General features: G+C 36.0%; 1 protein-coding gene across 23 annotated transcripts in view; it reads right to left on the bottom strand.

Moving 5' to 3' along the window:
- Window positions 1-14367, bottom strand: part of LOC141434168 (uncharacterized) — a 500735-nt gene that overhangs the window by 425493 nt on the left and 60875 nt on the right. Inside the window, exon 5 of one of the 23 annotated variants that reach the window (XM_074096523.1) lies at window positions 1637-1905. The exons of the other annotated variants lie outside the window; for them this stretch is intronic. Coding sequence (XP_073952624.1) covers window positions 1652-1905 — 254 coding nt within the window. The 3' untranslated portion in view covers window positions 1637-1651. Of the gene's footprint in view, window positions 1-1636; window positions 1906-14367 lie in introns of those variants that run through there. 23 annotated transcript variants of the gene reach the window in all.

The raw sequence follows: 14367 nt of genomic DNA, 5'->3' as shown, positions 1-14367 counted from the left end.
GCAACAGGGCCTTATTGCTTAAAAGTCTAATAATATTAGTGTTTTTTCTCTTAAATATAATGAGAAAATGAATCAAAACACATATATTATTAGCCTTATATGCTTCGAGAAACTGGGCCCAAGTAGTAAATAATAAACAACTAAGTCACCAAGATTTTTTTTTCATTTAATCAGTTGCACATTACAAATTGGGCTTCATTTCCATCTCCAAACTGTCAAAACCAAACCTAACTCGAAGATTTTTTCGCTCACTCATACGTCCATTTCTTTCAATCATACTGTTACGTTACATTTTCTACGCATCTTAAAAACGTAAAATGTTTGACATATGATATTGCATGTTTGGAAACGGCGAAATCATATGTACTCATAGTGACAAAAAATGTATGGAAGAGTAGGTAGCGGCCTATGTTTCATCACTCTCAGATAAGCTCGTGAATAAAATACGTATTTCTGATTCCGTCTCTATTTATTTTATGGTTTGGTTATATACATACATATTTTATCAAATACTACCATCGCAACATCGTAACATGTATGCAATAAATAAATAAATAAATAATAAATAAAACATCAGAGAGCGGTCAAACAGGTCCCTCAGAGTTATATGTACAATGATTTAAGAGAATTCTCTTCGTTCCATTCTCCATACAAACGTAGTCCCGGTCTCATTTGAAAACTAGGCAACAGAAATACCTAGATGAAATTTTGTACGAGTAAGTATGGACTGGGCGTAATTATCTATGCCTGTGGTTTTTCAGATTTTCATATAAATGTGTAATATCAGAATTACAGCAAAAAGTCGACAAAAAAAAGATGTCAACTTTGCACGAGAATTACATACTAATAAAGCATTTTTACAAAAACCGAAAAAACCAGAGGCATAGAAAATATAATGAATATCTTGATTGTAAAATATCATCGATTTCTGTGCTATACTTTTCGTATAATATGAGGACAACGAAATCCAAAATTCAACCGTCCAAATCTTGAAAAGCCTATCTCGATATAAATTACGGACGTCGTTACGGAAGGCATGGGGGGGACAGCTGCGAGCGCTTATGTCACGATCGATAAAGACAGCAATATCCCAAACGAGTACCTAACGCGGCCGCGCGGCCGCCGGCAGGGAAACTTCTCTTAAAAATTCGGTCTTTATTAAGGTGACCACAAACGTAAAGCCAAAGGCGAACTGCACGTCTGCGCCTTAAGGTCTCTGCCCACAACGCCGTATCATGCCATGACCGTAATAGGACTATGTCAGGAACAAAATGTCAAGCGCATACATGCCACGCGACGGCGAAGGTTGGTTAGGAAACGTAAACGTGCTTGTGGGCGTAGTCTCATACTTTTCAATACAAAGAATATATTTTTGCCTGACACGTTGCTATTACGGTCTTGGTATGATACGGTGTAATGGGTAGTTTTATATCAAACTATCTGACATGTTTTTGCAGATTTTCATTTTTTTTATTCTCGTGTAGATTTATTTTACCTTTTCAAAATCAATTTCACTGATTTCCTTGACCAGAGGATGGGACTTCAACTTCAACATAACATTATTAGCACAAAGGTTCCACCGTGGTACATGATACAGTTGGTAACTCCTGTAGCTTTAAAAAGCCCTTCGGTTGGATATAGTGTAACGATCTTATATAAGCGAATAGGGATTAACGGACACGGGCTTGGCTTTATATCCATAAGACGTTCTTTGGTGGTTGTGGACATCTTTGCACTTGTAGCCGCCTGTGTTCAGCAGCCACAGCCGGGCGCGGCAGCGTTGCGTCTGGTACGAGGAGCAGTAGTACTGGTTACCATTCGAGGTCCTATTGTGCAAGGAATACGTGTACCCGTTCAGTAACAGAAGATTATGTTTGCCGAAACCCGACGGGATCATAACCGGTCCTGAAAATTATATAAACTAATGATCCGAGTTAATTACTTAACACTCTAGTCTCGATGCGACAATCGCTGCTACTGATTAAAAAGCTTCATCATCCGATTTAAAGTGGAACTCGTGAACTTTTTAGTGTAGCGTACCCTCATAGGTTACAAGGTCATGTCTCCGAAGCCAATGTTACATTTTTTTGTTTTGTGGTACCAAGCAGGTACTCTATAAAAGTTAATTCAACAATCAGTAAATCCTGGATATACATTATTATTTTTCTGGGCTAGAAGAGATGCCTAAATTTTTAGGAACGGGAATTAACTGAGGAAACTCTAGAATCTAAAGTAAATTTATAAATAACACAATTAGTAAACGAATTATTTTTATTTGTAAAGTAGCTAAGCAATATTCACCCGTAATATAATTACCTTCTACAGTAATACTTTAAAAAAATCACATGATGTTAACCATAAATTTAAAAACTACTTATTTGGTTTATAAACACTCATTGTACCGCTATGACTAGCTTACAATATTACATATTGAATCGAGTCACATTGGTTTTGCTTAAAGCATGGAAGCACTAGATCCAGGCACACACTTAATATATAACTTTTTTAACCTAAATACCTTCCAGGCACAGATACAGACAAAGATCAACACATTTTTGAATTACCATCCCGCTAAAAAATTATAATGCATAATATACTTGTTATTTTCTTTGCAGTTTCAGATCATAACGTACTCGTAATACGGCAAATTACAAAATTCAAGCTCAGGATTCCTTGTCCTTCGCCAAAAGAACACAAATGTTGTAAGTGATTAAATTAATTACGAATTCGAGAAAACAACACTAAAATATCAATGGCCAGATCTATAATTCAACAACTCCTAAAACAAAACAACTCCTAAATATGTCACAACTGGGATTTATATATAAAACTCAACTTTAATTATCGAAAATACAAACTGAGACATGGATGCACAGAAAAACCAGAAAAAGAGACCAGCGCTGGGAATCGAACCCAGGTCCTCAGCAATCCGTGCTGCGTGCTATAACCCCTACACCACCGCTGGACAGGAATCTAGACACGATTTTTTCCTATGCATACATATCTCAGGTTGCTTATTTCTACTACGCTACTTATGCAGCAGCACTAGCGACATCTATGTTCCGCTCTCATCGAGAGACGTCACACTCTTTCGGAACCAACCGCTCAGCCAGACAAGAGATGTCGCTACTAAGCAATCAAATTATGATTGGTTTTTTGGAGTCTTTTTGTATTTTTTATTTCAACTCCAAATTTGTTACTTTTACGGGTATCCCGTAAAACCATATCGAAAATACAAACTGAGACATGGATGCACAGAAAAACCAGAAAAAGAGACCAGCGCTGGGAATCGAACCCAGGTCCTCAGCAATCCGTGCTGCGTGCTATAACCGTGCAAAAAACCAATCAACTTTAATTCTCAGTAAAATTATCATATCAAAACAGATGGTTTTAGGTTCCCCTTATTTTCAAGAGAATTCATTCAGGTAATTTTCTGATAATATCATATTAGGAACCTTACCTCTAGTTTTACATAAACAGATGTAATCTCTAATTACGACTAAACCTCACTCAGCAGTTGACTAATTATGGTGTTTGTTATCTCGATATATTTACAAACGACTTTTGTCGTACTTTTGCTTACACAAACCCTAATTATTATTTTTATTGTCACAACAAAGACCAGAAAAGTTCCTTATACATAATAATTAATATTGATAACGTGAGCATTTTTTTAAAAAGACCTGCAGCGTTGTCTATATATGTAGAGTTTTCGTATTTTAGCTACATTCTGTTTTACATAATATTTCGTTATTTATTAGTATGGCAATGCCTTTAACTTGATTATAAATATGACTGTATCGCAAGGGACTGAGCGATGCGCGAGGCGTACGTCCTGTCACATACGCGAAAATTAACGGTCGGCGCTACGCATTCGTGCCGCGGGCTACGTTATGCACATCTACATAGACTTAGTGAAGATCAGATGTGCAATACCTATAGTGATAGAGTGCATAAATTTAATGGCAATTATCTTCTCTCCTTTTAAAAAACTTTAAGTACCGTAAAACGGGGTGAGCAGGGACAAACTTGAAGTTCAAAGCTCGATAAAAAAATATTCTCTTATGTGGCAAGTTGGTTTTTATAGATAAAAAATGTACCATATGTATGAATTTGTTAAATAGTGATTATCTGCCGTACAGTTTCATAGTTTAAACAATAAACACTGAAATATAGGGAAATCCCAGCTCACCCCGTAGAGGGGTCAGAAGAAGGAACAAAAAAAAGGAGATATAATATGACTAAAAATATAGCTAAACTACTTTTAGACCAAGCTGAGCCAGAAATTTTAAGAAGCAAGTGAGAACACAAAATATTAGTAGTTCTATCCCTACTCCCCAGCAATCACCCCGTTTTACAACAATTATGACTGACAATCGTTACGGAATAAGATAATCGGAAAAGAGTTATACTTAGATATTTTGTTTTTAGTCTAGTTAAGAGACAATATGGTGTTAAATTTGACTTGAGCCTGTATACTCATATTAAATATATTGACCCGGATAACTCACGTCTTAAATCGAGTTTAGCTCGACATGTTTCGGGCTAATCCGTAGCCCTTCGTCTTCGGAGCAACGCGACTCAGCGGCTGCTGCAACACGCACACTGCGCGCCGCCGCTCTACCTAAAAAGAGAGAGATCTTCTTGCCGTACACTAACTATTTAAACAGTATACAGTCTCATACCGTACTTGCAAACGAAAGCCCTTACCAACTGAGACTCACAATAAGTAAGAGGCAAAAGAACCAGGAATAATACTGATCGTAGTTATCCTAATCATTGGAACACTGGTGCAGCACAATCTCCAAGTCATGGAAACTGAATAAGCGTCCGCGTGTTTGATACATGTTCACCGTCGCAACTGAAATAAAATAAAAAACAAATAAAACACGCACATTATAAAAGACTTTGTATGTTTAGTTACGATGTTAGTATTTACTTATAATTCGCTCTTTTATGAACTTTTGGAGAGAAACTCGGTACTTATTTTTATTTTGTGGAGGTAGTTAGGTAAAGTTTTGACATATTTATTTTAACATAGTTAGCTGATTAGCCTAATTTATTAAATCAGGCGTTACTGTGCGGAAGTCCAAATCAATGAATCCATAGCTATCATAAGACCGCGGGTGAGTAGAGTAATTGTTTCAGTTCATACTCGTAGCTATAGTCCACAACATCGTTTGTACCCTACATAAACTTTGCCCTTCATACAAACAAACATACGGAAGAATAAACAAGCCCCGGTATAGATAAGTGTAAATAAAGATATATACTCAGCGGCACAAAATTTGGCCCACTCTCTATACAAAATACCTATTACTTACTGCGTGGATACATTTGAGGGTCAGATTTTTTGCCGCTCTTTATACAGTAGAAGAATATAGACGCAAAATGTTGTTTAATTAAAAATGTGAAAAAGTTTATTCGCTTAAGCATCTGTCAGTATGTTAGGTCTTTATGGTGGATATAGCTCCCACGCTCCCATGCCAGTGACCTCTGCATCCAATTCGACAAGGACACCGCTTCCAGTGCGCGTCATTTTCGCCACTTTTCTTCACAATGTTCAGAAAATGTCATTAGTTTTAACATTATAGCAAGATCAAAATATACTAATACACCTAAAAATTCATTTATAACTCGAATCCATTGAACTATTAATAAGTATAAAACGCACCATTACCTTTAATTATTAAGTACTAATAAAAATAATCAATTTAAAAGTTTTTCAAACATCCAAAATAATAAAGAAGACTTAAAGATGAACATATTTATTTTGAGATTTTATAAGCACCTTAAGAAAAGAGAAAATATGATAACACTTGCCTCATCTGTGTCGTTTCTTAAAATCCCATTTTGCAATATTTTCTAACATAGCGATAATAGGAAACGTGAGGATGACATCGTTAGGAATAGGAAAACTTCAGTGCATCAAAAATTTAGTAAATGACGAGAATTTGGAAATAAAATAAATATAAAAATCATAATAGGTGAATCATTCAACAAAAAAACTAAGGTTTAAAAATACAAAATTTTAATTTGTACAAACAAAATAAATTATGTGCCATGTCACGATAACGTTGCTTCATAACCGTTACTTAATAATAAACACTACTGGCTGACTATACAATAAAAAAAATTAAGTAGGTACCTACTACGAGTACATAACAACATTTTTAAGGCACGATGGAAAAATATATTACGCAAATAATATTTAGAAATTATGCCATATTAATACACAGTTTTAGGTTGCATTTACATACAATGAGAGCATACTTTTTGTAATTAAAGATTTAAACAAACACAAATTCTTTAAACTTACATTTTCTACCTATTCGTCAATACTTATGAAATTTAAACACCACAAAATGTAAATAGTCATTCTTATTACTTAAAGATCTAATGTCGACCAATGTATCATTAAAAATATGAATAAAGCACCAATGTGTAAAAATAATGGTCCGTCTTCTTTGTAAATATCAGCCTTAAAAATATAACTACCTATTTTTAGGCCGGTTATGGTATCTTACCGGCCGACTGTCGGTATAAAACGTTGATCCTGACAACATGCGTTGACCGACCGGAAATTTTAAGCATCCAGTGCTTGTATATAAGTATTTGTGCGTATTAAATTAAAACACCCACACTGCAGAACTTGCACAGCAGTCTTTTAAAAATATGAATGTCTAAACTAATAGACAGAAGAATCAAAAGTCTATAAGACCAATCTTGCCAGACCAATCTATGTAGATGTGAAGCTTGAACGCTAAACCTGAAGGAAAGAAAGCTCTTAGTGGACGAAAGGATCTTGGGGACTTTTAGGAAGAATTTGGACGTGGAAGACCCTGTGGGCGAGTCCTCCATTATGGGCAAAAGCAAATCGGTTCAGCTTTGCTAGCTCGGTCGCGTACAGAGCATGAAAAAAGACGCGGCTAGAAGAGCTACCTTGGTCGCCTAGTTGAAATAGTAGATTGTACAACAAGAGCATAAAACGAGCCATTTTACCCAAGACGTTCATATAGCCACCCGAGCCGGTACGGCGAGGGTGGATAGACACGTAGAGGAGAAAATGAAATAGCAACAGTGAAAACAATTGTTCACTCACTACGTAAACTTTATTTTTCATGCATTACTATATAATTATATTTTTTTTAGTTTTAGTGATTTATTTTGATTGATTTGATTGATTTTTAGTTACATATAAATAAAAAATGTATTAAAAAATATAAAGAAACTTCTTTGTTTGTGGCTGTTGACACCTAATTACCTTGGTCTTAGACGAAGATTTTATTTTATGCACTAGTGCATAAAAAGTCATTTTATGTCGCCTAGATCCAGCATAAACACCAACTTTACGAGCATGAGAAGTGAAAAGACTTTTTTAGCTCCTTGGTTGCGCCAGGTAAGGACGCACGGTGGTCTAAGTTTTAAGATTTTTCTATTAATACGAAGAACACACCGACGTACGGTCGTGCAATGTAACCGGCCGTAAAATTGAGAATGTAAACTATCAACTGTACGAGTATTTTATATTGAACAAATAAAAAATGAATTGAGCTAAAAATAAGACAATTCGATAAGTTCATTTAAATCTTAGTAAAGCTACCTGCACCATTTACTTATACTATATTTTACATATCATAAATCATGCGTCTCTTTATTTTTATCGGAAGGTATCCATATAAGGTATTCACGAGCTACTTCCATCTGCATTACTTACGAGTATACTTGAAGTATATGTAAGTACTTGAAGTGTATAGCTGCTGAAGTGTATAGCTGCAATGGCAATGATATATCATGCCATTAACATTTACGGAACAATTCATTGTATGATTTATTGATAAACTACATACCTATACCTAATATTCACAGTAAACCATCACGCAACTAACCAAGCATTTTTATGTATCTAATAGGGACGGCAGTAGATAACTACGAATACACGGGACGACTACTTGTAGCTACCTACTTAATCGTAGGAAGACATCGTAAATAATTCTGTTTAAAAAACTTGGCTATGTTGGCTTTTAGTTGTTTTATATAGCACTTTTAAAAGTCAAAAGAATTTCTTTGTTATAGATCTTAATCTCTCATCTTGATGGAATTGAACTAAATACATGGGAAATAACTTCATATGATTAAAACAATAATCAAATATTTTGCCTAATATTCATTTAAATGCATAGAAATCGAGAACCTCCTCCTTATTCCTTTATATCTTAGGCGCTTTAAGATGGCATTCACTTGTCTAAATTATTTCATAGCGTCATAAAGGAAAGCCACCACCGTAATAGACATTAATAAACCTAATAAGTTGACGGTACTAGCTATGGTTGTGGTACCCATACATCTTAACGACTTTGTCCTCGATAGTGGTGACGGTGGCGACGCACTGCAGCCGGCGCTTGCGGCCGCAGACCCAGCGCGTGCGCAGGCCGCGGCTCCGCTCCCGGATGAAGTTGAACCCTCCGACGTGGACCATGGGGTTCCCGCGGCACGACAGCACGAACCGGGCGCCTGGAATTCACGAGGGGCTCTAATATTGGGAATACTGGGGCCAATTAAAAATGACATAGGTATGTGAAATAACCTAACCAACAAAAAGTTGGAAAACCCCCGACTTTGTCACTTCAAAGTTCAATATCTCAAAAACGGCTGAACCGATTTTGATGAAACATGTCTGAGAACCATCGCTAGAAAACCTGCTCTCAAATAAAAAACCCGCATTCAAATCGGTTCACCCTTTTAAGAGATACGGTGCCACAGACAGACACACAGACAGATAGACACACTTAGCGGTCAAACTTATAACACCCCTCTTTTTGCGTCGGTTATTAAATAGTACTGCTGTGTAGCTCCATATCTACCGTCCGAATAAAAAAAATGCTAGTTGTTAAAAATGAACTGGGACTTTTTCCAACTCCACTTGCATTCCAAATTTAACAAAATGTTTCTCCATTTTACAATAATTATGTTTTCAAAAATTGCCTCGCAATGCCTTCGTACATCATTGTAAACGCTATTTTGCTACGAGACTTACAATCAGTGATTGACAGTCTAGTCTGGTTGACCTACCTCTACATTGTTGGAAGAAATAATATGGAGTTGTTAATACCACTGTTGTTTGTAGTAGGTTAATTACAGATCTATTCACACACTAAAAAGCACCCCTAGTACACAGTACTAGTAAAACTTTTCTTCTGAAATGTTACTTGTATAGTATGCGTGACTGACGATACCGAAGAAAGCCCTAAGATAATTTCAGTAAACTTTAGTTAAAATATTTTTTACTAGCTTTTGCCTGCGGCTTCACCCGCGTGGAATTCGTCATCGCGCGCTGTTCCCTCGGGAACTGTGCATTTTTCCGGCATAAAAATTAGCCTATGTCACTCTCTGGCCCATAAACTGTCTCTATCCCAAAAATCACGTCGATCTGTCGCTCCGTTTCGACGTCAAAGACGGACAAACATACAAACACACACACTTTCACATTTATAATATTAGTATGGATACAGAAATTTTAAACTTTTCTTTGTTTATGTTTTCACAAAGTTGAACTATTTAATTTCAGGCGCATTCCTATGTTCTATTTTTGACTCCGCCTACCTGATTTACCTACTTGAATTCTAATCTTTAACAAAACATTATCATTTTGAAGTAGGTAGGTATCAAATCGATTTAGTAAGGTGCTCACATAATTATATTTTATTCCATAACATGAACCTTACCTTTCGACTCTTAACGCCATCTACCGGAAACTACGCGCGATATTTAATCAGCGTGTTAGGGAAAACCCCCGAGCTCGTTGTAATAGTGTGGTAGGGCTCCGCGCGGACGGAGGGCGCTAGCGTCGCCGCTTTAACGTAGTACCTACCTCATTTGTCGGTTGCCTTGAACCGGTAGAGGGGCAGGAGAGATATACCTAGTGCCATCCACGAAGACGCGTGATTTTGTCAAAATTAGACATTAATGACATTGTAATAAGAACCACGGCACGCGTCATCGTGAATGACTCTACCTATACGCCCTTTAACCAAGATTGAATCGTACCGGTTTAATGTAGGTGTAGGTAGTTTAGTTTATAAGACAAGTTATGAGACTGTGCTTTGCCTAATTTTGTTTAATGTCGATATCGTCATATTTAAAACAGCTAGTATGTAGGTATTAGGTACAGTCAAGTGTAAAAATATGAACTTATTCAAACTTATTCCGACACAATAAGGCACATATTTTTGAGTGGTTCGAATAGATACTTATTTTTGCACTTGACTGTAGGTACCTACGTGTATGGATAAATGTGGTATCGTGCTCTTATGGATATAAACTTCGTACTTTTCATAATCGTCATCTCCAGTCTACACATGCCTCGCCGCTGGGTACATACCTCCTCACAGAATGAGGATTGAGCTATAATTCGCACGTGGACCTAGTACCTAACCTACGAATCAAAAACTTCCCACACAACATTGGATTTCTTTTTCTGGGGCTCAAACCTTTTATCCTCTTTTTGAAGGCCATAACTTAATCCACTAAGCTATCGCGTACTTTTATACGATGAAATATTCACGTATGTAGGAAGCAATATCTACATATGTTACAGTTAGTAAACTTCAGGTTGTCACTTTCACAAGTTTACATTGGTTTAATCGTATTATCACATCACAATTGGAGAATTGCATCTTTACAGAGTACTATGAACAGAATTCTGACATGTTAATGATAGTGCGATTAACCGACATAATTATAATATAGCACAGTTGAGTACCTACCTTTGTCGGCACCAGCGAGATCGTGTAGGTAGTTGATCCAGAGGGACAGCTTTTGATGGACGCCGCCCAAGTAAAGCCTTTCCTATCTCGAATGCATGGTCCTGAATTATGTCAAGAATCCTTACATTTCTTTGATACTTTAAAACCGATGCAATGGCCAAAATACTTTTTAACTCTTTTCTAATCAAAAACAAAAAAATTACATGAAATATCACACATTTAACCTGTCCTCTCCCAGAGGCACAAATTTGTGCCCAAATTCCTTTGATCCTGTTATCCTGGGAGATGACAGATTAATAGTAAAATACATAATTACTATTTCTAAAATAAAATTTTTGTTGACTATAAAAAAATCAAGACTTAAAATGTAGTTTACGTCGAGATTATTTTATATGTAAATAAATTCTTTTTATATGTGTGCTATTTCCTTCCAGCAAAATAGTAACAGAGTTTAGTAGGTTATTTGCATGCGACACCAGAGCATACTATTATTCTAGCTCGTAAAATATTTCGGTGCCAAAACGTGAAAGTAATAAAAATAGATAAAGCGCTAAAATAGATCAAGTCTCTTTCTAGTCAACAAATAAACACGTAGATGTATTCAGCGTGAACGAACATTCTAGAGTAGTCGTCATATTGATAATAACCGCCGCTTTCTCACGGAGCTACTCATGTGTTCTCAATTAACATGCCTACTTTACTTCTTTTTAACTGCAGCGATTATAGATTTCTCTGAATCAAGTAGATGCGAGCATGTCGCGTGGCTGTCGGCTGAACTTTGTAGGAACTGTCTACATATCGAGCGTTCTTGGCAGTCCGATAGTCGAAACTTATGCTTGGCCGTTTCTATTGGAAGCTGCAGAAATTTCAGGTGGTGGTTTTTCTCAACTGGCGTATTGCCCGAGTTTATCTGTTAAGAAAGTGATTAATTAGAAGAGATATTACAAGATATATCTCGATACTAGCACGTATCAATCAACAACGGAAGCAGCAACAGTTCAATTAGGCAATTATGTTTATTTCCATCCAGCTGCAATTATCTGACTTTCCTTTCCTTCCTTGCTTTCCTTTCCTATTTTATTGTTTGCATATTCTTGTTAGAGCAAATTTTCCGCTAGTACCTACATACATATTTAATATAAGCATCGCGAGCCCTTAGCAGAGGGGAAACTGGGGATCAATGAAACAACATTCAAAATGTAAAATTAGGTCGGTGTAATAATAGAAGTTTCAATGAGATCAAAATTCAGTTAACATTCACTACAAATATTACAATGTAAAGTTCAAAACCAAACATAATAATAATATAATCTTATTTAAAGAGACAAATATTTTATCTATTAGACGGGTAGAGTTTCTATACAAAATATATGTAGGTAGTTATAAAAGTAAAACAACATTATCCATTGAACAAGGTAGAAAGTATTTGAATGCAATTCCTTGACAGAATTCACAATGTAATAACAAAACACTCGACGCAGGTAGTTGATAATAAATAACATAATAACAATTTCCTAATTAAATATAATACAAAAATAAAACACAATATCAAACGTAATCGTCTCGTTACTCTTTGACAGACATATTTTACAGTTACTATTAAATGTAAGCCACCGATTGAAGTGTCAAACAATGCAGATACTTAGAGCCATCTGACTAAAACAGCAATGGTATTAAACATTAGAATATGACGGCGGCACGCACTAATTATAGTTTGTTCACCGTAACGGGACGGACTACCTGGGTAATGCGGCGCCTCACAGATGTTTACCAGCGCAGGCCATCCGCTTCCGATACGTCGACTCACCACTTACATTTACACTATAAGTATATAAATTGACGGACACCAAAAACGGCAGAGCTTGATACTTGCTGTAATAAGGTGCTAGCGTTCATATTCAAATAACATATATAAATAGGCTCATATGTAAGTCTTCGTTGATGCCGTGATTTCATTTTATATTAACGGCCCAAAGCAATAAAATTTAAAAAATAGAAAACAATAGACGTTTCTGACAAAAAAAGGTCTTGATACACGGACAGACGGACCAAGTGATCCTGAGTTACGGAACACTTTAACGTAGTTTTGACATCATAATAGGTACATAGAGGGGTTAAACTGAAAATTATAGAGTCATCCTGTAGATACTTTATAATTTTATATATGTAACAGTTATAACTTAGGAAAATAACTTTGTTCACTTCGACACGAGTAATTTATGTGTATTTCGAACAGGACTTTGGAAGGAATATATTAAATCTAGCAATAACAACAACAAATTAATTATTCATTAACCATAGCCACCTAGGACCTACGCTGGGAATTAAGTAATTTATGCACAAAAAACTTGCTGTATATTATCACATAATGTGTAGTAATAATCACGTACCTAGTTCAGGAAAAACCAACGTATGTATTTATGACTAAGTAGACAGTACAATAAGTATGTAGATCGGGAACGTTGACAGTAACCTACGTAATTACCGCTTGCTTTCCAGGTACTACCTACTTTATACTTGAAAATGAACCCATCATCATGTCACGGCCATCCCATAGGTTAAAGCCCGAGTCTGCCGCGGTTTTTACAAAACAACTTGGTGGGGACAGTCACACAATCTCAGTGCTGATAATTTCACGGTATTTTTTTTTTATCTGATTAAAAGTAAATAAATGGCAAACATCGTGTTAAATCTTATAAAAACTAGAAAATATTAACTAAAAAAAAAAGAACAGTGACTAAGCACAGGTACAAACCGTTAACGCATTAAAATATCTTGAATTTTTGGAAACAAACGAACCCTAATACTTTCTTAACAATAAGTACTTACACAAGGTATAGCAGGTGTATTGTTTTTTTTACATTCTCGATATGGTAACAAAAATAAGGGCTACAGTAACAAAAAACGTGACTACTTCCAGCCTGCTAAGCTTCTGAGATCGATATTAAGTGAAAATAAAGCTTACATCTACTCAATAAAGTAGTATTTTAATGTTCAATGACATTTCGACTACCTGCCCTGTGGCCCTAGAACGTTACAAGCGATCGAAATATTCAACAAAAACATTTTAAATAGAAGAAGCGTCTAAAGACAGGACGTCTAGACGTTTATTTTGTTAGTTCCCAGAACGAGCAGGTAGGCATCTGCTCCGCAGACAATAGTTTGAAATGCGCTTTGACTGACACTCCGCAAGTGCGGACGGATCCAAAGATTACGGCTTGCTTACACATAGAATTCACTAACAACGAATCACGACAATTTGGCAACAATTTGGCACAAAACACTGACACATTAATTAATTCTCTACTAAGCTCCAGATCTATCCGTTAATAACAGACAACAGGGTTCACCTATCATGATGTTTGGCGAGTAATATGCTCAACCAATTTTTTACTTTTCCTTAATTTTTATGACTAGATTGCATCAGGTCTCCGTGTCTATACCACCACTTAACGATTTGTCTACTGTTTCCAATACCAATATATTTTTAGATTTCGTACAAAGCATTAGATTTATTCATGTCTGTGAATTTTCAAAATTATGTAAAAGTAGACAATTCGCTATTAGTGTGTTAACATTACAACCCCTTTAAAAATATAAA

This window comes from Choristoneura fumiferana, chromosome 13 (assembly GCF_025370935.1).
Source record: "Choristoneura fumiferana chromosome 13, NRCan_CFum_1, whole genome shotgun sequence".
Lineage (NCBI taxonomy): Eukaryota > Metazoa > Arthropoda > Insecta > Lepidoptera > Tortricidae > Choristoneura > Choristoneura fumiferana.
Note: the sequence above shows the minus strand (reverse complement) of the source record. Positions and strands in the feature narration are given on the sequence as shown.